We start from the raw sequence: 27,575 nt of genomic DNA, 5'->3' as shown, positions 1-27,575 counted from the left end.
ACAACACTGAACTGCTCACAAACTCCTGTCTCCTCCACCTCATGCAGCGTTCTTGGCAGGAGGGATAATAACGACGGTCTAAATGTGCCTTTTCTTTTAACCTAACGTTTCCATGAGTTGAGGAGTGGAGTGAGAGAGGAGAGCGTGACGTCCCTTCGTGACGTGAGCGAATCACGATTAATGAAACACTTGCTTGGGAGTGGAGGCTTAGGGAGCAGCTCTCTCCAGGGCCCTGCAGGTGCTGAGCTTTGGACCGCTGGTAAATCTCACTGCCACTGTTTTCATGAAAGAAGAAACAGTCCTCTATTTAAAGTATATGTCCAAAATATCAACTTTTCAGGAAAAAAAAGAAAGAAAAACATGTCTTTAGAGTAACACAACACTTCCTCACTGTTAAAGGTCTTATGAAATTTTTCCAGACCTCAGTTAGACCAAAAACTTTCAATTCTGTAATCTGTAGTTTTTTTAATTACTAGGCTCAGAAAGGTGAGTTAATTTGCCTCTGGATGTACGCATCATCATCCAGGGAAGGGTGTGGTTGTAGGGGAGGGTGAACAACCAGAGTGGTGAATGGTAAATGGTGCATTGGACCGATGGTAACACAATGTAAAGTAACAGCAAAGGTGATACACCCTCCCCTACAACCACACCCTCCCCTGGATGATGATGCCTACTGTACATCCAGAGACAAATGAACTCACCTTTCTGAGCCTATTTATTAAAAAAACACTACAGATTACAGAAAAACACTGAATGTTGAAAGGTCAGGTTTTTTTTTTGGTGTAATTGAGGTCAGGAAACAAACAAAAAAGCCTAATAATAAAAAAAATATAAATTTGATGTCAGAAGACCTTTAAGAAGACATTTGTGCTGAATAAGATAATGGTACAAATTCAAACCTAGCATACCCCTACTGGGTCTGAGCCTATCTGAGTGAGGCTCCAGTCCAAGACACTGCCACCTTCATGCTACCTTACCATCAGCCAGTTAAAGCGTTCCCCTCTGAAAGAATGGCTGCCAGTGCTATGTTGTTTTTATTTACCCACTTTTCCTGAGATGTTGCTCTCAACCGCCGATCTGCAATGAGATCTTTGGTTTTCCCCCTCTAGAGCTGAATGTGGTTCACGTTAAGCTGAATTGCTTGCCGTTGCCCTGGCTGGCCTTTGCGGCAGCATTAGGGCTAGTAGCCCGTATTGTTAAAATGTGGGGCACCGTGTGTTTGCTGTTTACTTTATGGATGGAAAGACCCGCGTGCATCTGTGAGCCATTACCGCAGTAAGAATTCATTATGTGTACGTGTACGTGCGTGTGTGTGTGTGTGTGCAGGGGTGTCGCACCAAATTCTGGGCCCTGGGTACTTTAACTATTGAAAAATATCAGATATACAAGCTCACAGCGTGGCACCGAGTGCCGCGCTGCGAGCTTGTAGATCTGATATTTTTTGAAAAATCGTGAATATTTCAAATCCTTCTAAGGTTTTTTGAAAAACCTATGTTTCTATGTCAGTGGTGCTCAAACCTTTTCATGTTAAGGACCCCCAAAATGATATGTATTTGGCCACGGACCCCCATCTCAAAATATTTCGTTCCAGGGACCCCCCAGAAGCAAAATTTGAGTTACAAATGTTCGCTTAAAAAATACACCTATTCAAATATTTTCACACATTTTCATGACTTATAAAAAAAAATAGCAGATCTACAAGCTTACAGCGCGGCACTCGGTGCCGCTCTGTGAGCTTGTATATCTGATATTTTTCAATAGCTAAAGTATAACATAATTCCAGGCCCTTCCACCTCAGTCACGCTTTCCCCCCTTTGTGACGCCCCTGTGTGTGTGCGTGTGCGTGCATGCGTGCGTGTACCTTACATTTAGACAGTCAGTCTTTCTCACACGGTAATTTTACACTTCTGTCCACGTTGAAACTTTTTGCAGATTTCTAATTATGGACGCTAGATGACAAAGATGGCTGAGACGGCGTTAAGTTAAGTGACGCGGCCCACCCAAAGAGAAGCCAGGCTTACTTTGAGAAGCACTTTGGAAAGACTGTTTTTATGAGAGGTTACCAGGTGATCTAGTGTGAGAAAAGACGGGCAAAACACTTAGGGGTGAGCGATTTATACATCCAATGTGTGCTGCTGCAAACTAAGTGCGTATTGTTTTTCATACTGTAGAAATAGATGTGTTTAGATTTGGGGCTTATTAGTATCCCTGGCCGTGTCAAATAGGTCCAGCTTTATATTTCTTTCTTATAATGTTCGTATTATTATCACAAGACAATAAGTCTTTGAATTGAAACGGAACAATCTCACAGTGGCATATCTGCTATGTATCAAGGGACGTATTTAAAAGGCATCAGTGTTCATTCAAGATTCATGGTTGCCCTATTTGTGGAGATAAGCGACCTACGGTCGCTTATCTCCCGATTAGGGAGTCTTACTGGTTTTAGAGGTATAATAAGTCCTTAAATTGTCACTTTAGAAATGTGCAGATACTCTCTATCTATACACTTAAACTTTATGTTGGTTTGTTTACTGTTGAGAGAGAAAACAATGTTGCACATTATTAATCATCTGGGGACCCTGGGGTAAGAATACGCAACAACATCAACACACAGGCTGCCTCTGTGCGTGCGTTCCTGTGCATGCACGTGTGTGCGCGGGTGCGTGTGTGGTGGGAATGAGATTACCGTTTCCCAAGTGTATGATTCCCTTATCCTGGTTTGTTCCTTTGTAAGCCTGACTCCTGTTCATGTGTGAAGGCATTTCTGTTTTATCAGATACTAGGTGAAAAAGACAAGAAATGTGGTATTAAAGAGACTGTAACAAGTGTGTCTGTCTGTGCTCCATCTAGCTGGTTTGGCCCGCAGTAATTTCTGTTACCACATGGTGGCAGCAGTCTCTCACAGCTCTGTGAGAAGCATGGTTTATTTAATGTTGTTTTACAGGGCTCCCCCCCCCCCCTCTACTCCCACCATACTGTACAATGCATGAAACTACCACTATACACATGGGGAGAGTAGCTGGAATGACCCGACTGGGAGAGAAAATCCCTCGTCCCTGATCAACTGTCTCCCTCTCCCTCTCCCTCTCCCTCTCCCTCTCCCTATCCCAGGGATTCCCAAACTTTTTTGTCTCAGGGCACCCCACAAATATTTGTTTTAATCCGAGGCACCCCTACATTATAATTTTCACTCCCAGCACCTTATATTTATAGCATATCGTCGTTGTCAGGTGGAAACCTTGTATGTCCAAAACCGTTCGTTTTGTATTTATCATCTATAAAATGTACTAAACTAGTGAAAACAGCAGATCTACAAGCACACAACGCCTCGCATCGTGAGGCGTTGTGTGCTTGTAGATCGGCTATTTTCACTAGTTTTGTGCGACAGTCTTCTATGGTGAAGCAGGGCTTTACTTTACCAAAAGACGTACACATTTGAAACTTGGAGATACAAGGTTTCTGCCCGACAGTGACGATATTTTTGTGATTATGTTGCGAGGAAAACGTTGAGATAATAGCCATTTTGGTCAGAACTGACTGAAAATAACTTTGTACTTCAAGTTTAAAATGATACTAAATATTTTTTCAAGTGTCCAAATAAATTCCAATTATTATCAAATGATCTCGCGGCACCTCTTGGCTGCCGTCGCAGCACCCCAGGGTGCCCCGTCAGCCACTTTGAAAACCCCTGCTCTATCCTGTTGTCTCTCGTCCGCAGACACAGACCCCCGTCTTCTGGAGAAGCAGGAGCAGCAGCAGCCCACCTATGTCGCCCTCAGCTACATCAACAGGTGACCACATTATATGTACAGCTATAGCACACAAATAGCACTGACAATCTATGCTAGAGGCCAGATAAATAGTTATTTAAAAACAGAAATTCTTTGTATATAGTCCGACCGTGGTAATTAAAGGATTGATTTACTTATTATATATTTTTTTGTTACAAATCAACACTACAGCTATGAAAAAAAAAATCCACCTTTTACTCTTTGATTCAATGATATTCAAATAAGAAAATCCAATTACATTTATGTACAACCATTTATACCTAAATGCATGGCTAAGTAGCACAGAAGGCTACTTATACTCATAACCATTCATAACATTTCCCTTAAGTTGGTCCAAAATCTCATGTATTTTATTTGTTTGGTCCTGTACTGTAAATGTACTGCGTTCTTATTCTGGTTTTGTCAGTTATTGTACACGACTGCTACTCAGCTGTCATTAAAATGTTGTACACAACGGTGGGCCAAACTCCAGCAAGCAGTCTCCAAAGTCCAGTGGTGGGAAAAGTACTCACGTTCTTTACTTAAGTAAAAGTATCAATACTGCAATGGAGAAATACTCTGTTAGGGTGCCCTCAGACCAAAATATGGTCGGCAGTGGATAAACTCTTCTGGTGCGCGGCTGGCAAAAAACGCAGAGAGCATATTCCGTCCCAAAGACGCCCCTGTCACTCACTTCCCGCACCGCCCTCCCTCCCTGTAGCCTGTTACACTAGCGTAGCGATCCTCATCATATTTTACGTGTCAACCCTATAATGGACAGGCGAAGGGTACTCGCCCTTGCTTTATTGGAAGGGGAGATGCAACAAGCTAAAAAGAGAAGAGTTTGGGTGCATGAGACTCTTGATCAAAACAAAACATCTCCCAGTCCCTTCCTGATTCTCGGAATGTTACGCCTTCGACTCACCCGATTGGACAGAAGGGGGAAACCAGAATCTGCGTGGAGAATGTCTTTGCTCCAGCATAAACGCAAGGTCTGCGCGGAGCGCAGATATCCTCCACTGACATGAAACCGCGGCCTTCTCATTGAAATGCATTGGCGGAACGCGGATTCCACTCTCGTAGGTATTTTGGTCTGAGGGCAGCCTTAGGGTGCCCTCACACCAAAATACCTATGAGAGTAGAATCCGTGTTCCGCCAATGCATTTCAATGAGAGTGAAGCGGTTTCATGCCAGCAGAGGATTTCTGCAAAAAACGCTCCCTTATCATTGAAATGCATTGGCGGAACGCGGATTCCACTCTCATAGGTATTTTGGTGTGAGGGCACCCTTAGGCTGAAACCACACCAAAGTACCTATGAGGATGGATTCCCCATTCCGCCAATGCATTTCAATGGAGAATGGAGCGCTTTTTGCAGAACTCCTCTACTGTCATGAAAACGCTCCATTCTCATTGAAATGCATTGGCGGAATGGAGAATCCACCCTCATAGGTACACTCAGCCTTACAAGTTAATGTCCGGAATTCAAAATGCACTTAAGTAAAAGTACAAAAGTAATGTTTTCAAAATGTACTTAAAGGGGAAGACCACCCATTTTCAATATTGAAATGTGTCATTAATATACCTTAGAGGAGTTGTGTGGAAATAGAAAAGAAGTTCCCCCTCTTCTGTGTTGCCTAGAACTGGAGGATTGATTTTGGGGTTTGTACTGTAAAGTACAATGTGTGATGTCATCAAGTTGTAATTTACAATACAAACCCCAAAATCAATCCTCCAGTTCTAGGCAACACAGAAGGGGGGGAACTTTTTTCTATTTCCACACAACTCCTCTAAGGTATATTAACGACATATTTCAATATTGAAAATGGGTGGTCTTCCCCTTTAAAGTACCAAAAGTATGCAGAATGTCCCATTTCACAAGTTTTCAAATGTATAAGGATGGTTGATGTAAGTCTTGTAATAATAATCAAAATCTACAAAATAACTAACTAAAGTCTTCAAATAATGTAATGAAGTGAAAGTAATATTTTTGGATCCGAGGTGTAGTGGAGTAGAAGTGAAAGTATTGGGAATTGGAAATACCTAAGTAAAGTACAAATAGGCCTACCACAAAATTGTAAAGGAGCTATAGTCAACCTGTTCTTGAAAAACGGATGCTAAAATAAAAATAATGTTTCGAAAATATTTTATAAAAAAAATAAGCTTCATATATGTGTTTCAATAAAGGAAATGACCACAATAAGCGTAAAATAATGGTAAAATAATGGTAAAATAACAATTTTGGCCATTGTTCGGGCCGACACTTTGTTTACATCGTAGTCTAACACTATCAAAGAATAGACTAGAATGTAAACAAAGTGTCGGTCTGACAATGGCCAAAATAATTATTTTATCATTATTTTACGCTTTTTGTGGTCATTTTTGAATTGAAACACATATATGAAGCTTATTTTTTTATAAAATATTTTCGAAACATTATTTTTATTTTAGCATCCGTTTTTCAAGAAAAAGTTGACTATAGCTCCTTTAAGTACATCTACTTGAGTACAAATGTACTTACCGTAGTTACTTTACACCACTGCCAAGGTCTCATCTGGTGGATTAATCTGATGAATTGCTCTTGCGTTCAGTAATTGGATTTTATATTGCCCCAGACTCATCCCTCTCCACTTTGATATAGAGTGTTTGAATGGTGGTTTTAAAAGGGCTCTTGTGTAACCAGCCAGGAGAAGAGAGGGACCCCGTGCCACTGTCTCCCTAACCCTTCACCAGCATGGTCTTGATGTGGTTCCACTTAATCTGTTAATTCCACTTTTTCTTTTCACGCGAACGTCTGCACGAACATTTTATTTTTATGACGTACATTTAGCGAGCGCTTTAACTGTCTGTCATAAACTTTGGTCTCATTTGTGGGAATGGATCCAGCGATATTATATTGATTCCAAGCATATGTTTTACAGTAGCCTAGCCGACCGTCCTCCAACGGTAGAGGTTCCTCTAAACTAAGACTGGAGGGCCTTCTACTGTAAAGCGTGATTTATGCTTCGTCGTACAGTAAGATGGAACATAAATTAAAGCTGTAATCGGTAAGATTCATGTTCTACCTGGGTTACTGACCCGGTTTCAAAGCCATGTCAGGTTTTGTAAAGTTACATATTGGCAGAATCCCCTTAGTTTGCTTCGGGGAAATCTCGCTCTTTCGACAAGTCATTATTTGGACAACCAGCGTCGGCAGCTCTACTCACCCAAGTCACGGTGGATGCGACCCGATGTGGGCTTGCAGATCAGCTATTTTCGGCATACAACACGACATACAACTAAGTCTAATGCCTCATTCACACTACGAAAAGCCAAGCTAATGGTGTGCTTGGTAATTCAATGTATTCTCTATGCAAACCAGCTTTTAACATTTCCAAGCTGGAAAAAAAGCGTGGAAATGTTTAAAGCTGGTTTGCATTGAGAATACATTGAATTAGCAAGCAAACCATTAGCTTGGCTTTTCGTAGTGTGAATGAGGCATAAGTCAGGCTTTACTCGGGAGACGTAACGAGGAGGCAACGCAGACACGGCGCTTCAAAGTGAATGGAAAGAAAGACGAGATCGGGGCGCGGGCGCGAATGAGTCGAAATGAAGTTGGCGTGTTTTTTTTATAATCGTAATATTACACTCGAGGGGTGTGCAATATGTCAATATTATCACTTCTGCGCTGCCAACGGAACTCGCAGGCAACGCAGGCGTGATGATATTGACGATATTGCACACCTTCGAGTGTAATATTGCTTAACTCATCCACTACATTGGACGAGTTTGACGAGCTATAGTTATGGGTCCACTCTGCTTATGATGAATATGACGAGCTATCAATTAGCTTTAATAACTATAAAACAAAAAAGTATGATCGCCGATTCGCCGTCCATAGCGCTCTGTGGACCCGCCCTATTCACAAAAAACGGATCTGGATGTTCCAGAACGGAAATGGGGGGGCGGGACAACGACGCCTGTATCCTGTCTGCCGAAATGTCATCCGGTTCAATGTTGTGCAACACCAGCGTGGCGCTCCGTCGGTTTCGCTTTGAGCGATGGAAGGCTGTAGTGCTTTGTTGCTTACCCTGCCTGGATCGTATTGTGAATGCAATCGGTGAACCATCGCGCAATGGATTCGCGCGCGCGCCCACGTTAAAGGTAGGCAAAATCCTGGCGGTGTGGACCCTCAGAAGGGTCTTAAAAATAGCGGTGGGTGAGTTAATTACCTCTATGGCAGGGACATGCTGGGCCCCTGATTCAGCCTGGGAAAAAGAGTTGTAGAGGCCCTCATTGCGTGCTATAGAGAGAGATCTCTCTCTATAGCGCTGCTGCTACTCAAAGATTTGTGACAAAGTGACAAGCCAGTGGGCCAATTACATGAGTTATATTTCGTCCATTGTCGGGTGGAAACCTTGTAGATCCAAAACCGTTTGTTTTGTATTTATCATTTAAAAAATGATTTAAAATAGTGAAAACAGCCAATCTACAAGCACACAACGCCTTTCACCGCGAGGCGTTGTGTGCTTGTAGATCTGCTGTTTTCACTACTTTTGTGCGACGGCCTTGTATGATAAAGCAGGGCTTTACTTTGCGAAAAAAATTACAAATTTGAAACTTGGAGATACAAGGTTTCTGCTCGACATTTTTTTCCTAATGGCCGGCCTGGACCGGCCGGGAATGAACCTGCCGTTCGGGAGTTGTCCCGCTTTTCCCAATGGCCAGCACGTCCCTGCTCTATGGTTCCAAACAACACTCAACCAGCTCTGTGTCTTCCATGGTGTGTCGGCCACCAGGTTCATGACGGAGGCGGCCCGCCGCGAGCACGAGGCCCTGAAGAGGAAGGCCCAGCCCAAGCTGTCTCTGTCGCTGACGGGCAGCCTGTCCCGCCTCAGCACGGCCACCCCTCCTCGCCACAGCAGCAGCGGCGGCAACCTCACGCCCCCGGTCACCCCTCCCATCACCCCGTCCTCCTCCTTCCGCAGCAGCACGCCCACAGGTAACTATCAGGGTTCCCACGGTCATGAAATTCCTGGAAATATTTTGAAATTAGAAAAATATTTTTTTCCATTACTGGAAAAATTTTGGAATTGATCAAGGGTCCTGGAAGGTCCTGGAAAAAAATAGCTATGCATTGTCTTTGGTTATTGATTTTGTTAATGCTTCTGAAATGACAAATTCAACATTGGCCAAATTGTCAAATATTAGAGTCAGAAATTGTGAAAATAGCCGATCTACATGCTCACAACGCCTCGCGTTGCGAGGCGTTGTGAGCATGTAGATCTGCTATTTTCACTATAGAAACGTGTTATACAAAATTCCTCAACTCTTAGTACTCATCAGGGTGGGGGGTCCCCAGTTAAAACATGATTATTTCAGGGGTCACAGCCTGAAAAGGTTGAGAACCACTGGCATACACTACCTGTCTTTGGGCATTGCGCATAGGAGTAAGTGACTTAAAATATTCTGGAAAAGTTTTGGAAATGAATTGGTAAAAATGTGTGGGAACCCTGTATGTCATGGCAACGGACCAGGGGCTCATCCCTAGGGGTGGGCAAAAAAAATGATTCACTCAACTATCGTGATTTTTTATGCCAAGATTAAAGAGATGTGACTTATGGGGGCTAGTAGTGTTACTGTAAATAGTATTAAAGAAATTGGTGGCTTATTGTGTCTAAAAAGTCACATTTCAATTTTTTAGTATTTTTTTTATTGAGGTGAAATAAGTTACAAGGAGTTTCAAAAATGAAAATCATACTGCCTCTCCACTGCCTGCTACGCTGTTGTCTGATGGGAAGTGCTGTGGTTGTACGACGACCACCTAAACATTTTAAATCCAAAGTTTATAAAAAAGCAATGTAATTTGGGGGAAAAACATCTCAATAATCGTGAATCGCAAATCGCAATAAAATCAGGAATCGTGATATAAATCGAATCGTCACCCTAGGTATCGAAATCGAATCGTCACACCCCTGGTCATCGCCATGTTGGCTTGTGGTGGGCATTTTTGTCAAAATTAAATTTTTGCCACCGACACACCAAACTGAGTGGACAATCAGAAACACAAAGGGATAGCCCTGAATGACCATAACAGGTCTGTAACTCTGAGAGTGTACAAATGGAACCAAATTAATGGACCCCTACTCTCAGAGTTATGGGGGTGCTTGCAAATAAAGCATTTGAGAACCCCGAGTACCAGTGGTATGACACTAGTAGTACAGCATCATTCATATTCTGGAGAACACCTGGAGACTTGACATTCAATAATTTACTATTATGATCAAAATAAGAACATTTGTGTAAAAATCTCAAGTCTTGCCACAGACACATTTGTCCGTGTACGGACATATTGATGACATAATAGGGACATGGTCCATTGGTCCCCCCATAACTCAAATGGACAAATGGAATCAAATGGACCTGTTAGCGTCCACTTGGTTAATGTCAATACTCCCACTAGAACCCCCTCAAGGACCCCTGGGGTCCCAGGACCTCGCTTTGAGAACCATTCATTTAGTTATCTTTCTGTTGTAGCTTGGGACTTCTTTGATAGTCTTGAAAAAAAAAACAATGCCGTGTGCAGTCCAGTCATGCCTTGAATTTACAAACTTTAAGCTGCTGCATGATGGGTAGTTTGAGTCAAAGTTGTGTGTTGTTGTGGTAGAATGTCTCTCCACGCTTTGTCACTTACCAACCACTATGCTAGCTCCACATACCAGGCAAACAACACACGTTCTTGGTGGAAAAAAACTCTTCACTCCTTGTGAAAGTAATAAAAGTTTCTTCTGCCATGACAGAACACTTGTGTTAACAATACTTTCTTACTTTTGACTTCACTTTTCGCCTGACTTGGCCGCTGCACTCGTGTACCGGACAGAGCTGTGAGAAGACTGATGTCAAATATGACCCCTGTGTTATAAATCTTTACATAACGGTCCTTTTTTTAATTACCATTTATATAACTAGGCAGACACTGCCCGTTGGTAACGCATGCCCCTCCGGTTCATGCAATACCTGCTGTACCCGTTAGCCATCAGTGCCCATACCCTAAGTGGGGTTGGCAAAAGGGCCTTTCTACCGGTATGTGAAGATTGCATGTTCTCCCCAAGTCACCTACTGTAGGGTGAAAGTGTACCCTCACAAAACATGCAGTAATCCTGGTCTCTATACTGCCTCCCCCTGGCCAGCCGGTGCACCTGATGGAGGGGAAAGGAACTGGTTGGAATAACGGGTTCCTTCCACGCACTACGTCTCCCATGTCAGGTGAAAAGAAGCGGCTTGGACTACTCATGCATAGAAGGAAGCATGAGGTCAGTCCGTTGCTCTCCCCAGGTTGGCAGAGAGAGTGTAGCCCCCAGGATTACATTAGATAATTGGCACTGGGTGAAAAATGGGTTGCAAAATCGTGGGGTATAAATGATTATAAAAAAAAGAATACTTAGTGTAGTATTTAATTTATATATGTTTATATAAATGTTTGTCTAGAAAATGCTTGGTGAGCTACTTACTCATTGGCTGAGTGCAGACAGCCATGAGCAACGTGATAGAGACCACTGCAAGAATTTAAGCCCTCTAGACTAGAGAATAGCTCCATTCTGTCCTTAAAGAAATGGCCTCTTATTTGATTCACTATATCACTGTGTGTGCAGTGCACTTATTCTAAGTAGTTTATGTTCAGGACCGTGTTTCCCATGTTCACTGCATGTAAGAAAATCTTCCTTTTGGTCCTTGTGGTCTTGGAGCCAAACATTCTCATATATTTATTTAATCTTAAATGTTAATTAAGTAATAAGACAATAGCAGCGAGTAAAACCCCGGAGACAGTGCAGACAGGGCTGGATTCTTTCCCACGGTTGGCATTTTTCAGTGTTTCCACAACCTCGGCAGCAAAGGAAGTACATAATATTGGAACATTTAGCCGTTAAAACACAGTCCAGAAACAAATAACTGAAAACACAAATTGACATGAATCCAAAATACACTGATGATTGTGCTGTCAAACAATGAAACTATATGGAATCTATGATAAGGTTGTGGGGGTCCCGGCTTCATCTCTCTCTCAACTAAGGGGTCCTTGGCCTGAAAACGTTGAAGACCCCTACCATACCAGGTAACGAGTGAATTAGCAAATAGGTTTACATGCCCATGAAAATACCCACTGCCACATTTGTTAAAGCGTTCAGTGCACCAAAACAACTATTCCGATAACCCCGTTTATGTTATTTCATCAACAACGAACAGGTTTCTCCGCCACTCTCTCCATGTCTTGGTGTTTTGTATTTCCCTGAGAATCCAATGTTCTTGTCTTTTGGCATTTTTCAGTGTTTCCACAACCTCGGCAGCAAAGGAAGTACATAATATTGGAACATTAGCCGTTAAAACACAGTCCAGAAACTGCATTAGTCCAAGATGTCTCAATATTCAGTTTAAGCCATCTTGTGACCTTAAACTGAAGTAATAGAGTAGTAGACCTATTGGTGCTGGCTGATAACTTTAACTGTTCAATATTATATGAGATATGCTTTGTCATAATGTCACTACAAATGAGAATTTCAGAGCTGTTTTTGTGAAAAGCTTTCTTCCCAGGGGACCTTGTCTGTTCCCAACCAAAGTCCAAGTCATTCCTACACCCCAGAGTCCTGGTCAGTCCAGAATGCGGCCAGGGCGACTCTTGCCAAAGATTAGTCATGCCATGTGCATGAGTCAGAGAGTTTGGAGAGCAGCCTGTTGTGCACACTGCACAGTGATTGTAGGACCATCTGTGTTTCTGAACGTGACCCCATATCACAACAGGGGGTCCTCTAGAGTTACTACAGGGGGTCCTCCAAATCTTTGAGTGATATAACGTTTTTTCCTAATTTTTTTATATTAACCACTTGAACCCTGGTGTCCATATTCTGAGAACTTTAGTCAAAAATAGCAGATCAACAAGCTATGAGATTGTATATTGGCTATTTTCGGCAAAGAGGTTTGGTACAGAGGGGGAAGAGCAGACTAAGTACAGAGTTAAAAGTCAAGTTTATTAAGTATTGACGGTTCAAGTGGTTAAATAACTGAAAACTCAAATTGACATGAATCCAAAATACACTGATGATTGTGCTGTCAAACAATGAAACTATATGGAATCTATGATAAGGTTGTGGGGGTCCCGGCTTCATCTCTCTCTCAACTAAGGGGTCCTTGGCCTGAAAACGTTGAAGACCCCTACCATACCAGGTAACGAGTGAATTTGCAAATAGGTTTACATGCCCATGAAAATACCCACTGCCACATTTGTTAAAGTGTTCAATGCACCAAAACAACTATTCCGATAACCCCGTTTACGTTATTTCATCAACAATAAAAAGGTTTCTCCGCCACTCTCTCCATGTCTTGGTGTTTTGTATTTCCCTGAGAATACAATGTTCTTGTCTTTTCTGAGCGCCCGTGCAGTGACGTTCTGGCGTACTTGCCTACTTAGTCATCTTCCTTTCCTGTGGTGCATAAGGGATGTCTGCTTCCATCTGGTCCTGTCCTGTGCAGAGTGTTTTGCCTCCTCGCCCCCAACAAGTTAGGTTTGCCGTGTTCAGGTCTGAGGTCACAGGTGTCCACCATGTTGTCTTTGGCCTCCCTTGCTTCCTCTTTCCAGGTGGGCTCCGATTCAAGGCTCCTTCAGGGAATGCAGTCCCTCCCGCTCCATTCTGAACTCATGTCCGAGCCGCCCGTGTTTACCCCATTTAGACCTGAAAAATACCTAAAAATGCCTAATGGTTTTCAAGGACCCCTAGAATTATATGAATTTGAACGCAGACCCCCATCTGAAAATATTTTGTTCCAGGGACTAAGAGAAAGATTAAGTTACAAATGTTCGCTTAAAACAGATTTTTTTTCCAAGGTTTTTCAAAAATAGCAGATCTACAAGCTTGTGCCACGCTGTGCGCTTGTATATCTGCTATTTTTTAATAATTAAAGCATAAAATAATGGTTAAAGTGGTTAAAATCTAGAGTGACACAGATCTTAATAGGTTCATTTCCAGCATCACATTGTGACAGTTTGTGTTTTTTACACAGGTCCTCGTCTGAAATCCTTCCCGGCCAAAAGATGCGACGTATATTCAGGAGACACCCATTGTCGAATGCAATCTTTTAGATGTCACTAGTCTCAACCACCATACAGCAGAACTGATTTTAAATTACTGTTATACAGTTGAATCTGGGTCGCTGTACTGCTTTACTGCTGTACTGCAATACTGTACAAAACCAGAAAGCAGTATAATATTAAGACCAGTAACAACAATAAACAATTTAAAATGCAATGACGGACTTTCTCTGTCTCTCTAATCCCCCACTCAGGCAGTGAGTGTGACGAGGACGACGTGGACTACGAGGACTCGGACAGCGACGAGTCGTGGACCACAGAGAGCGCCATCAGCTCCGAGTCCATCCTCAGCTCCATGTGCATGAACGGAGGCGACGAGAAGCCCTTCGCCTGCCCCGTCCCCGGCTGTAAGAAGAGATACAAGGTTGGCCTAAAGACTCAGCCTTCACACGCTACGATACTCCTGTGTCTCCACTCTCCCTCTGTCTCAATAGAAACAACAAGCTAAAAGACAAAGCACAGTCGAGTGGGTAAATATCCAGTGAAGTGTTTATTGAGGAAGATTCAGGCAGAAAAAATGGCAACAGCAGCAGGGCAAGAAGAGTAAAGACCCAGAGCACCAATGTCTAACTCTTCTTATACACAGAGATGTTATCCTAAATGGTCATTTGCTATACACAGTGATAGTGCAAAAATACTTACTAGTTAAGTTGAGAGCGTCCATACTAAGACGTACAGGCTTGTTACACATGGACAATGTGTGGATCAGCCGAAACAGTACTAGTAGTGTAGTAGAAATAGAGCTGGGACCAGCTGTTGAATGACAGCAACAGGAGCTGTGGGAAGACCCCTGCTGTGAAGCTAACACTCAATGTATGGTCCAAATACCATGTACTTGTATTTGGATTAGGGAACCTGAGGCTGAGGTCCAAATACCATGTACTTGTATTTGGATTAGGGAACCTGAGGCTGAGGTCCAAATAAGTACAGGCACATACTGTAGATCTGACATGATTCTGAACAAAATGGCATTCTAAAATGTCTATTAGACAGAATGCAGACAAATACGTCTGACTTGTTTCTCAAATCTGATCTTTAGGATTAGGGATGGGACAATAAGCGATATTATCGTTTGTGATAAAAAACATTCATGATAATCGTATCGTGGAGATTTAATGTATCGTGATATCGCCCTGGGATCAATTCCCCTTTTATTTGCCGAGCTGCATATCAGGTACCACTTAAACCCTCTATAATTGTTAAAAGGTACTTATAATAACACAAAGATCAGTTCCCATGTGTATTTCTGCAGTTCAGACTTGACTTAAAACCAATCTGATATCTGGATAGGCCAAAAGTTAGGCCTGCCAGTCTGAGCACACAGTAGCCCTATTGAAACGACAGATACCACAGCCAAAGCCTCACAGGTCAAACCATAACCTTTGAGGCTCTGATGCGGCAGCCCTCTTTCGCCCGCAGAACATCAGCGCAGACGGATGTGAAAGTCACACTATCCTGCAGACATCCTGCTGCAGAGAATGGAAAATAGGGTGTTAACCAGAAGTATAACAGCATGTCAACATGGCTGCATACATCTAGTCCACTTCAATGATTGAGCGTTTTACTGCAGTTTCCATTCACATCTGGGCCGTGCGGTCGGGATAAATTATGTGCAGCTTGAGAAAATTGCATTTGCTGACGTGAATGACAGGGTTATGGGCGATGACATAGTCATAGGCAGCGAGTAGGCAGCCCTTGGAGTACACCGAAACCAGAGGACAAGGTAGATTTGACGTCCAGATCCGCTTCAGCTACATTCTCTAAGCGCTCCTGTTCCTGTTAGCAGGATGCTGGTAACGGCTGGCGACGTTATGGGGTCGCCGAAAACCCACTTTAAAAGTGAGGTGCTCTTCTCTTAAGGTCAAAATGTCTCCGTTGCTATGTTCTAAAACGTGTCAAGTGTTGTTGGGAACAGGCTGACAAGTACAGTGTTGTGAAAGAGAAGATGCAAGAGACAGAGGGAGTGAGAAGCATGTGTCAGCACATTATGCAAGCACGTTCATCATGTAAGCACAGTAGCGAGATTTGAATTCCTTGAGGGACCCTGGTCTGACATTTTCACCCCCGTTTCTCGGCAGAACGTGAACGGGATCAAGTACCACGCCAAGAACGGCCACCGGACCCAGATCAGGGTGCGCAAACCCTTCAAGTGCCGATGCGGGAAGAGCTACAAAACCTCTCAGGGCCTCCGCCACCACACCATCAACTTCCACCCACCCATCTCCACCGACCTCATCCGCAAGATGCAGCAGTAGGAAGAAACCCCACACCCACCCACTCACCCACCCAAACCCCTGGCACCACCATCACCAGCAGTGGCAGTGGTCCGTCAGTCACCACCAGGCACCTGCACACATAGACATCAAAGGGGGCTTGAGCCCCTGCCCTTTTACCCGTCTGTAAAAAGTGCCCTCTCCAGACCATGAATACAGTTTTTACTATGGCGAAAGAAACGCAAATGCCCCCCTTTCCATGCCATACCTGAAGGCAGCATTCAAGAGAATTGCCTTGTCCAAACTCTCCTGAACTTGAATGCAGCATCTTATGTTGTAAGAAAAAAATCGCTGTGTAGAAATCCATGCCTTTACGCCACATATCCAGTATTGACGTCATTATCATTAGTGTGGTGTCAAGCACCGAAAATAGCCGACCTCCAAGCTCTGCAACGCGTTGTGAGCTTGGAGGTCGGCTATTTTCACCAACTGCCTCTCTAACATTCTCTGCTTGTCCCTGGTCACCACCATCCCTTTATCGCTCTCTCTCTCAGTATTTCATTCCCCTTTTTATCTACCTCTTTTCCCCTCTACCTCTCTCTCTCTCTCTCTCTCTCTCACTCTCTCTTCTCTTATCCTCATTGTTGAACCAACACTATACTCTTTGATTGCATGCTTTAAATATATCATTTTTTTCCCACCTTTTTTTGTTTTTATTTGGAATGCTGTATCTTTGTGTGGTTCACGTGTTTGTACTTTTGCACATTTAAGCCATCACTCATGTTTTTTATATGATGTAACTATGTATATGTATTATTATTATTTTAGTTTCTTTGGACATTTGTATTGTCGATGGGAGCATGTTGTAGAGCGGTCGCCTAGCATGTTGTGATGTCCTGCCACGTTGGCTGTGGGTTGAAAATATGTAGGGTAGAGAGAGAGGGGAAGGCATGAGAACAGATTGTATCTAAAGAGAGAAAGGATTGTGACCTCTGATACCTCTACCTTGTAAAATGAAACGAAAGGATGGAGGCATAAAGCAAAAACGTGAATTTGGGTAATATAACATCGACTAGCCAACCTGAACCAGAACAGCAGTGTACATACAGTACAGTACATGCATACTATCTAGCGTTTATGTTCAGGACTTCACTCTGGTTCTTTTCGTATCACTCAAGTGCCACTAATACCACCTCATTATTATTCTAGCCAAGTGGTTCTCAACTGGTTTCGCACTGGGACTGGTACATTTGACAATGACCTTGATAACAGAAACGTGTTTCGATAACACAATATTGTCAATTTTGTGTTGTGACCCTGAAAGAACACCTCACTGCCCTATGCCCACTTTTAAGTTGTCCCCCACTGGTTGAGAAACACTGCACTAGACTATTGTTAGTTCACCTTCTCTGTCAAGACAGCATCTCTGTTTCCACCAAAAGATGATCTCAGGTTACAGTTTTAAGTATTTCAGCGCCACAGTCCTTCCCAAGTGTTCCAACGAACCAGTTCCTCATTGGGCGTCATGGCTCCCAGCTATTCCGGAGCCCTCTCCCCTCACCGTACCGTGGCGGGGGATTTTCAAGCACTTTGTAGTAAACCAGTTGGCAACTCATTAGGAGTGTTTTTCTGTTGCCAACAGTACCTCTTGTCTTCAACGCTCCTGCTGCATTCACTGAAACAGAGTGAAAAGGCCTTCGGAGCAGTGGTTCCCCAACTGTTTCAACTCGAGACCAAAAAGAGACATTTGGTGTCTCCCCATGACCCAAACGTATTATTAATACCTTAAGCCCCATTAGAATTATAGTGAAAATAGCCAATCTACAAGATCGCAACATGTCTCATCTTCAGTATTTGTAAAATAAAATAAAATAAAATAAAGATATAGATTTTTTTTTAAATTACTGAAAATATATGAAATAATATACTGTATATACTTTTTTAAATATAGGAAATGTAAGAAAAAAGGATATTCACTCGCGACACTTAACAATGGTTCCGTGAGCCAAAGTTTGGGAACCACTGCTTTAGAGAAAGCCAAAGCCGTTTCTAGATTGCTCCGAGGCTGGGACTCCGCCAGGACCATCAAGTGTTCCCTCTGTGTGTGAGATGATGTATCATTCTGGTTGCCTTGAATCTTGCAGACCACAGCATTCCAGTCCAGAACAGATCTTTCTATGGCTTTGTCTGGACAACGAAGGAACATTTGGCCCTGCACTCGATGTTTTCAAACATCAGCTCAGTCGGATCGTGTGCCATTCCCCTTGTCTGAGCCTGAGCCCTGGACTTGTTCTATTGTTATTATGACTAGTTCCCCAGCAAATGGAACCATGCTCATGTCCATGAAAGATGGAGGCCTGCATCAGCTATCTAGTCGCAATCACGACATCGCCACACACCGCGTTATGTTGACTGAATCATGTGTATGGGTCCTGCTTTGTGCCATAGCCATTTTAACCACTTTAAAGGACCACTTCACCTCTGGGACAACCAGATCTTATTTTATTGTTGTTTGGGACACGATCAACACAATCCTGATTTATTTTTTTGAAAAACACAAGCTAAAAACACAGATTAAACACAAAAAATAATTCAGGATTGTGTTGATCGTGTCCCAAACAACAATAAAATAAGATCTGGTTGTCCCAGAGGTGAAGTGGTCCTTTAACCACCCCTATATCGGGGAAATACACAAGCTCACAATGTGTCACAGTCAGTGCCATGCATTGTGAGCAGATTTTTGCCATTTTTGCCATTTGTCGTACGTATGTACAGTATAGGGCTTAAGTGACCTAACAAATGAAAAGCATAATACACATGTTGTACATATTGTACATACACATGGGGTGGAAATGGGCACTGTTACTTCACATTAAGCCCTTAAAACGCAGGATCTTAAAGACACCACCAGGTTGTGGGAGAATGGAGTAAGGCAGTGGTTCTCAACCTTTTCAGGCTGTAACCCTAAAAAGAATCATATTTGAACTGAACTAAAATAGCAGATCTACAGGCTCACGCCTGTAGATGGCCATTTTCACAATTTTCCCTCTTTTTTTTTAACTGACCAATGTTTGACCAGCTTTTATTGTAGTTTGTTGATTACTTTTGATGGAGAAATTGTGTTTTTTCCAGTATCTTTTTTTTAGGTATTAAAAAGGTCTTAAAAGTCCTTAAATTGTCACTTAGCTGACTTAATTGTCATCTGGGGACCCACCCAAAATCATTTGGGGACCCCCTGGGGGTCCCGACCCACAGGTTGAGAACCACTGGAGTAATGGACAATGATCCATTCATACATCATGTTTCACTGCATGGACGTCTGGTGTGATGGAACTTGCGGTCGGTCCATTGATGACGAACCGTGACAGTATTGTACTGCCAGTGATGGAGGGAAGTGTTTGATATAGTGTGTGTATACAGTGAATGTATTGTTAAGTGCATTAAAATTATATTTTCGTATGTTTCTGAAATGAAAAGTAAAGAATTAAAAAACGTACATGGTAAACACCCAACGTTTTCTAAACCGACGGTGATGTAATGTATTTCTTCAAAGTAAAACTGCTACATTTAAGGAAATAAGCGTAAATATGATTTAATGTCCTGCAGGTTGTCACCACTCCTGTCAGTTGTGACTAAAATAACTAGACAGTTGAGCAGATTTTCATCAACCTCTGTCTCTGTTCAAAATCAAGGTCAAAATGACATATAGTTGGGGCGAATCCGCTACTTCCGTGACCGCGAGAGCAAAGGTCAATTTCTCAGTGGTTTTGTCAACTATGAAGGTTAAATAACAAATTGAGCTCCCATGTCCCTCGCAAAAATGCGGGCAAAATGTTTGACAGCTAGGGTAATTTTCAGTCTCATTCACTTACTATACACCATACTATAAAGGAAAAAAATGACTCCCAAAAGTCTGCTTTAAGTTGGATGTGAGGGGTCAAACTAGGGGTTTTTAATTATTCTGAATCCATTGCAAGCATTTGTTTTGCACAAAAAACATTCCCTGGGCTAAGAACGGCCAACAAAATTATGGTTTAATGATGAGTCAGTCATCCCTTTTCACAGTCTTTTGGGGTCCATGGGAGCTCAATTTGTTATTTAACCTTCATAGTTGACAAAACCACTGAGAAACGGACCTTTGCTCTCGTGGTCATCGGATTCGCCCCAACTAATAGTCAATGTATGTTTTAACAAGGTCACATACCATTAGGAGAACCTCTTGGTTTGAAACATTTTTTTATTTAGTTTGTTTGGTACATGAGACTCACAAAACAAAAGTCAAGAAGTATCTATGACAGAAATAACTTATTTTTCGTAAAATATGAACCAAAGAAAATAATCTAAACAGAAGCCTGGCATGCAGCGATGACTAGCTGATGATAATAATAGGTGTTTGTTAGCCAGACGCAGTTAGGTAATGGTAAAAACACAACAGAAGAAACCAGCTAACGCTAACATGAAAGACAGATCTCTTTTAAATACACAAATCAGTTCAAAGCTTTCACAACATTCATTGGCATTAATAATACCTTATCCTAAAATAAATGATTTTACAATATAGATAAACCGCTTTTGATGTAATTTGCAGAAGTAAGCGTTCGTCCCTGACTGCATATTAGTGCACCAAGGCTGTTTTCCAAAAGTGATGGACACCTGAATGGTATGCCAAATTTACTATGCTCTGCTTGCGCGCTGAAAATAGCTGACCTATAAGCTCACTACGCATTGCATCCGTGATGCATTGTGAGCTTGTAGGTATGCCATTTCCTGGCGCGCAACGCAATCCGTCGTGTGCCAAAATATGAATTATGATGACCGGGGAGGGGTTTGGTAAACAAACTCGCTGCGTCTTTCCCTGATTTGTGACGTTTAGGTGTTCAAGCGGATCTGAGAAAGATCTGAGAGACTCCAGTAAACGTGAGCCTAAAGAACAGTCTTACCCCACACCCCCTAAAACAGTGGCTCCTTCCTATTCCAAACTGCGCTCCTCAGGACGCCTGGTACTCGTGGTTTTCACATCCCACCGGGACGTTAATTGCGTTCTCCTGGTGTCCTTGTAATTCTGGCTGTAGAAATAGGAAATCAGCAGTACCAGGGGTCCCGGGGGCCGGAGTTGGGAAATGACTGCACCAAAATAAATCACTGAAACCCCCACCAATGAGGGGTCTGTTAGAAAACATTTGGATTTGCTACTACACATTAGCCCCCGGGGACACACATTAAAACCTCATTTATACGCCACGGTACGACGGTGTTGCTTGCCGAAAAAAACACCACATGGCAATTTTCGGCAAGCATCACAGTCTTGCAATGCAGTATAAATCACGCTCGACTAGGTTCATTTTCCTCTTTGTTTTCGAGTGCCACACCACCTTTGGGAGAAGTTCCTCTAAGTTAGAAGTCACAAAGCGAAAAGTCAATAACAGTCCCCTATCGTTCACACTGTTACATACTGAAGAAGGGGTGCAGACAGAGTGCGATTTTATTTCAGTGGTTGAGTGCGTGGGGGTGGAGGCGTGTTAGGCTCATTCACCCGCCCCGCGGACTCCGTTTAGTCGAAATTCAGCACGTTTCCGTCAAAGTGCGTGAGCACGTGGTTCTCGAAGATCTTCTGGTCGCAGTCCAGGGGGAACTGCTCGCTGCACATGGGGCAGACCTTCCAGTGGCTCTCCACGTGCTCCTCAAACTTACTCTGGTCGTAGTTGGGCGGGAAGATGACCCCGCAGAGCGGACAGCGCTTCATGTCCATGCTGTGGATATGGGAACGAGAGGACAGGACAGACGGGGAGACAAAGACAGAGAGAGAGAATCGATGGAAACAGAGAGATGGGAAATGGGTGCAAGAGAGGAAAGAGAAAAAGAGGGAGGGAGAGAAAGAGAGCTTGTGTTAACAGATTTAGACCAGAGGCTGATTTTACGAATGTCTTCTAAACAGTTTTATGAAAAAACCTACGTTTCTATATCAGCGGTGCTCAAACCTTTTCATGTCAAGGACCCCCAAAACCGGCGACCCCCACCTCAAAATATTTTGTTCCAGGGACCCCAGAAGCAAAGATTTGAGTAAAAAATAGATACAGATTTGCACTAATGTTCCGGATTGTCTAAAATAGCATATCTATAAGCTCATAGGCGTGCTTGTATATCTGCCATTTTTGAATGGACAAAGTATACGGTTAAAGTGGTTAAAAATCTAAAAATGACAAGACGCATTCACGGTTTCACTGGGTTAATCAGCAAGTGGAGTGATGGTGTTGGCAAAGCAGGCACGTTTTGCTAATAAAGAGCATCTGTCTGGGGTCTGTGTGGGTGGTCCGCTGGGCTGCTAACGTCAACATCAGGACAGCAAGGGCGGGGTTGTGTACAGCAGAAGAAACATTCTGCACATGGAACAATGCACAGGTGGGGGGAGGGGCAGGCTGACCTGGAACCCAGAAAAGGGGCATTTTCAGACATGGTATATGGTTACGTACCTGGAGTCAAAGCAGAAGGCGGTTTGTCCTTCGTTCATGAAGGGGCTGTGGGGTTCAGTCGCTGCGGGCTGCTCGTTGGCGTTGCCCTAAGAAAGTAGTATATGATAAAGAATGACTATAAAGAATGTACTATATTTCATTATATATCTCATGAAGATGTCCATAGTGATTTTAACTGAAGAGGGAAGTCCGTTACCAACTATTTTTAATTATTCTCTTAACATTAATTAATGTCCCAGATATGCCCTTAATATTGATGACATCGGGACAGAGATCTCCATATATGGGCATAAAACAGACAAGGACGTTATTAATTTGCAAGTGTGATCTGGGAATGCCCATATATGGGCATGTTCTGACGTGATGTGTGATGTCAGAGCAGCAAACCCAGTCTGTTAAGAGTGGTTCCCCTGACATCACAGTGACATCAAAGCATGATGTCAGAGTGATGTCACAGTGACAAGGGAACCAAAAGACTGTAAAAATGTGTACTGACTGAAGGAAGGAAGGACTGACACAGACAAGCTGCAACATTTCTCATTGTATACTGCGACCTTTGGTCGCAATTATGGTCCAATTACATATCATGGTAGTTGTTTACATTGTTGTTGTTGTTGTGCTGCTCCTCGGTGTCGTCCAGGGCGTCGGGCCGGCTGAGGTTGCGGCTGGGCTGGATGCACACCACGTTGCTGTCCCAGGACGGGGGGCCCACGGGGGGCAGGCGCAGCAGCTGCTCATCAGAGAACTGCTCGTCTACCTCCTCGTCTGCAGGAGAAAAGTCAATTACACTCCAAATATTTCTATGTATTCTGCCAAGATGTAACGCTATGGACCAGCGCTAAACACAGTCAAAGCCTATGGGTGTGCGTTACATTCACAGTAGGTGGGGTCAAGCTGACCTTTCGTGTCTGAGGAGCTGGAGTATGGGTTCCCAAAGTGCAGCTGGGTGGGGCTCTGGGAGACCAGGAGAGGGGTGGGAGCGTCCTGGCTGTAGGGGAGGGGATATTGCAGGAACACAGGAACACTGCTCTGGCTGCACTCCACATTCTGGAGCTTCTCACCGCTGGACTGGTCTTTCTTGGTGCCCGTCTTCGACACATCCTGGTGGGAGAGAAGGGGGGGGAGGCAAACGATCAGCTTCCCTGCTTTGGTCTTTTATCCAACATTATTTATGCGGGCCGGTTATGTTAAATAATGCATGTGCAAGTCATCCTACTACAAGCATCAAACGTGGATCAAGGACGATTAATGACAAATCTCGCAATGGATTTACGTGTGTGAACAAGATCAAGGGTCGGATTTACACAGTTTACACAGTGTGTGTGTGTTGGCGTGCATGCAATCTGTGGAGGTCCTCCCTATGTTCCCCAGGTTCTATGTTCCCCACTTCACCCCCAAAAAAGGTTCCCCGCAAAAAAAAATTATACTAATAATAATATGTTCCCCAACCAAAAAAAAGTACATGTTCCCAACTCAAATGCAGGAAATGGTGGGACATCTGGGCACTAGGAACATTATTAATAAGTTTAACTAGAAATACTGTTCCTACGAAACAGTGTGGGCTCGCTCGTGACTATAATATATTCTGCAGCGTGCTAACTGTCGTGAAGCTCAACCAATACTCCAGCTAACACCATTCCCAGATTTTCCACAACTCAATTGCACCTCAAGGGCCCTGCCTTTGTACTATCTGCGACGGAACTCACTATATAAATAACTGCCTTTATACTGTCTGCGACGGAACTCACTATATATAAATAATGAAGATAACAGTGTTCTCGCCTTTCAGGCGAGCCCACAATAATGAGGATAACAGTGTTCTCACCTTTCAGGCGAGCCCACAACAATAACTAAATAAACCTCAGTTCGAAGTGAAGCGGTGAATTTTTATTCTATGTGTTCTATAGCTATGAAATCTGTGTTCTAGATCTATACATTCTGTGTTCTAGATCTATACTTTCTATGTGCTTTAGTTCTATATTTTTAGATTCTATGTGTTCTGAATGAATGAATGATTTTGTCTGGAGAGCCAAATTGTCATGTGAAGCTTGACCAATCCTCAATTCTTCATTCTGGACTGGACATGCACAGGACATGCACGGGACAGACAAAGCTATACCTTGGAAGCGGTTTTCACCGCTTCAAAAACTCTTAATCAAATAAATTGTTCTTCATTTCTTATGTTTGCCAACGTGACTATATTCTGCAGTGTGCTAACTGTCATGTGAAGCTCAACCAATACTCCAGCTAACACCACTCCCAGATTTTTTCAGCTAATGTTCCCTTCAGAATAGGGATGCGCGGTTCAAGTGGTTAATGCAACATGTAATATATAAAAAGTTCCTATCACACTGTAGTAAATCTGAGGACCCCCCTAGGGGTCCCAGACCCCTGTTGAGGACCCCTGGCTTAGAGAAAGCAAAGAGTTAGCCAAGAGAAAGACATGTCAGACTCTATGGCTGAAATCAGTGGTGATGCAGAGTTGCAGACAACACAGTCACACAGCAAGCAGCACAGGAGGGAAGCTGCGCATTCTCTTTTGGTCTCGCAAACAGTTTAATTAGCGTCTTCGTCGAGAAAAGAAACTCCTCTTGTTTTCAAAGAGAGACGGGAGGCTGGTTTTTATTTGACGTTTGTTGCAGGCGCCAATTTTATTTACAGTCTAAACCTCAAATGGGGTCATTTTGCTCCTCTGAGCTGCTGTGAGTGGTGGAGGTTCTGGGGCCAACGTGGACCATGCTGTGGTCCAGAGTAATTGAATGGAAAATCAGAACTCATTTACTTAGCTTCTCCAATTAGAGAGACATTTTAACCCATTTAGGCCTAGAATTATTGAATGCTTTAACCAGTGAAAAATAGCAGATATACAAGCTCACAGCGCGGCACCGAGTGCCGCGCTGCGAGCTTGTAGATCTGCTATTTTTGAAAAAGTCGTGAAAATGTGTGCAAATCTTTGAATATATGTATTTTCAAAGCGAACGTTTGTAACTCAAATTTTGCTTCTGGGTGGTCCCTGGAACTAGATATTTTGAAATGGGGGTCCCTGGCCAAATAAATATCATTTTGGGGGTCCTTCACATGAAAAGGTTTGAGCGCCACTGACATAGCAGTCTCTCAAGAACAGACTAACTGAGCTCCAGTTAAGTGAAAAGGACCTTTTCTTTGACGATGGCTGGCCAGATTGCTGACATCGTTTTTCCAAAAATCTTAGAAGGATTCAAAAGACACTTATAGAATTGGGTCAAAATTCTAATTTTCACGATTTTTCAAAAATAGCAGATCTACAAGCTCGCAGCGCGGCACTCGGTGCCGCGCTGTGAGCTTGTATATCTGCTATTTTTCAATAGTTAAAGCATAACATATTGCGTCATAATGTGTTCAGGCCTAAATGGGTTAAAACCCAGACCAGATTGGGAAAGGGGGGGAAAAAGCCAGCTTTCAGAGTTCTTTCTTTCTTTTCGTGTGGAAGAAGTCTATAAAGAAGAAAATGAAAGCTGTCACTACTAACCCCCTCCAGTTTTTCCTTCTCCTTCATCAGGACTGTGATCGTGTCCTTGAGTTCCTTCACTTCTCGCCCCTTCTCTGCCACCTGGCTCTGCAGCCCCGCACACAAAGACACAATGAGAAAGAGAGAGAGAGAGAAAGAGGTTAAAAGTGTCACGTAGGTGCAACAACTGACGTGGCTCCCGCTTGGAGAGCGGAAACCAGAAGCACTCACAAGAGTCCTTCCAACGTGTGACGTTAATTGATCATGGCTGTCAAGGGCTTCCTTCTCGGCCGAGTGCCTAATTTTATGTACAGTAGAGCTCAAAGCAAAACAACCTGTTTGAATCCCCACAAGCCCCCCCCAAGGCGCTGAGCAAATATCCGGCCGTCCCGAGCCAAGCACCAGGCATTAGGCAGGGGTGTCGCACCAAATTCTGGGCCCTGGGTACAAGGATTCACTGCGGGCCCCCCATGAATGTTCTTCATAGGGGGAGGGTTAACCCATTTAGACTGGGAACGCATTATTTTGTGCTTTAACTATTGAAAAATAGCAGATATACTCGCAGATATACTGTAGATCTGCTATTTTTGAAAAATCTTGAACAACACAAGTCTTTGAATATTTCAAATCCTTCTGAGGTTTTTTGAAAAACCTATGTTTCTATGTCATTGGTGCTCAAACTTTTTGTGAAGGACCCCCAAAATGATATGTATTTGGCCACGGACCCCCATTTCAAAATATTTAGTTCCAGGGACCCCCCCAGAAGCAACATTTGAGTTACAAATGTGCGCTTAAAAAATACATATATTCAAAGATTTGCACACATTTTCACGACTTTTCAAAAATAGCAGATCAACAAACTCGCAGCTGCTATTTTTCAATAGCTAAAGTATAAAATAATTCCAGGCCCCTCCACCTTGGGCCCTTGTAACTCAGTCCCACTCCCCCCCCTGTGACGCCCCTGTTAGGCAGGCAGGCAGGGGCCTGGGGATTCCTCAGAGCGAGGGCCTCCACTGTCTCCGCCGCCTCACATAAACAGCAGTAAAAAGGTCTTCTCTGAGCAGGCTGGCCCATAAACAACAGTGTCAGGAGGGATTGTGTTGTTGGGCTGGACAGACAGCATCAAAGGCTGCATGGAGTCGCTGAGCTAGAGCAGCCACACACACATCCATGAAGAACACCAGACTACCAACCAGTACACACTGTCCCCAAACACATGAATAAATACACTGGACCTGTGGAGTGTAGTGTAGTGCAGGGGTTCCCAAACGTTTTTGTCACAGGGCACCCCATGAATATCTTTTTAATCCGAGGCACACCTACATTATAATTTTCACTCCCAGTACCATATATTTATAGCATATCATCGTTGTCGGGTGGAAACCTTGTATGTCCAAAACAGCTCGTTTTGTATTTATCATCTATACAATGTACAGCAGATCTACAAGCACACAACGCCTCGCGATGTGTGCTTGTAGATCGGCTGTTTTCACTAGTTTTGTGCAACAGAGGTTTCT

The 27,575-nt window shown here is 43.3% G+C and overlaps 2 protein-coding genes across 3 annotated transcripts in view; one reads left to right on the top strand and one right to left on the bottom strand.

Annotated features, from left to right (window-relative positions):
- The window catches only part of jazf1b (JAZF zinc finger 1b), a gene marked incomplete at its 3' end in the record, with an annotated part of 31,038 nt that extends 14,895 nt beyond the window's left edge, over positions 1–16,143 (top strand). Inside the window, exons 2-5 of the mRNA XM_080749257.1 lie at positions 3,719–3,791; positions 8,547–8,749; positions 14,083–14,252; positions 15,967–16,143. Coding sequence (XP_080605383.1) covers positions 3,719–3,791; positions 8,547–8,749; positions 14,083–14,252; positions 15,967–16,143 — 623 coding nt within the window. The remainder of the gene's footprint in view (positions 1–3,718; positions 3,792–8,546; positions 8,750–14,082; positions 14,253–15,966) is intronic.
- Positions 16,144–20,320: 4,177 nt separating this feature from the next.
- Positions 20,321–27,575, bottom strand: part of tax1bp1b (Tax1 (human T-cell leukemia virus type I) binding protein 1b) — a 44,769-nt gene continuing 37,514 nt past the window's right edge. For both annotated transcript variants that reach the window (XM_080736908.1, XM_080736909.1), the window contains 5 exons: positions 26,080–26,166; positions 23,471–23,672; positions 23,173–23,336; positions 22,572–22,657; positions 20,321–21,851 (listed from right to left, as the gene is read on the bottom strand). In XM_080736908.1, the coding sequence (XP_080593034.1) occupies positions 21,653–21,851; positions 22,572–22,657; positions 23,173–23,336; positions 23,471–23,672; positions 26,080–26,166 (738 nt within the window). In that variant the 3' untranslated portion in view covers positions 20,321–21,652. The remainder of the gene's footprint in view (positions 21,852–22,571; positions 22,658–23,172; positions 23,337–23,470; positions 23,673–26,079; positions 26,167–27,575) is intronic.

Source organism: Nannobrachium achirus (genome assembly GCF_963921795.1).
Source record: "Nannobrachium achirus genome assembly, chromosome: 2".
Lineage (NCBI taxonomy): Eukaryota > Metazoa > Chordata > Actinopteri > Myctophiformes > Myctophidae > Nannobrachium > Nannobrachium achirus.
The sequence above is the reverse complement of the archived record's forward strand: the minus strand, read 5'-3'. Positions and strand labels throughout refer to the sequence as shown.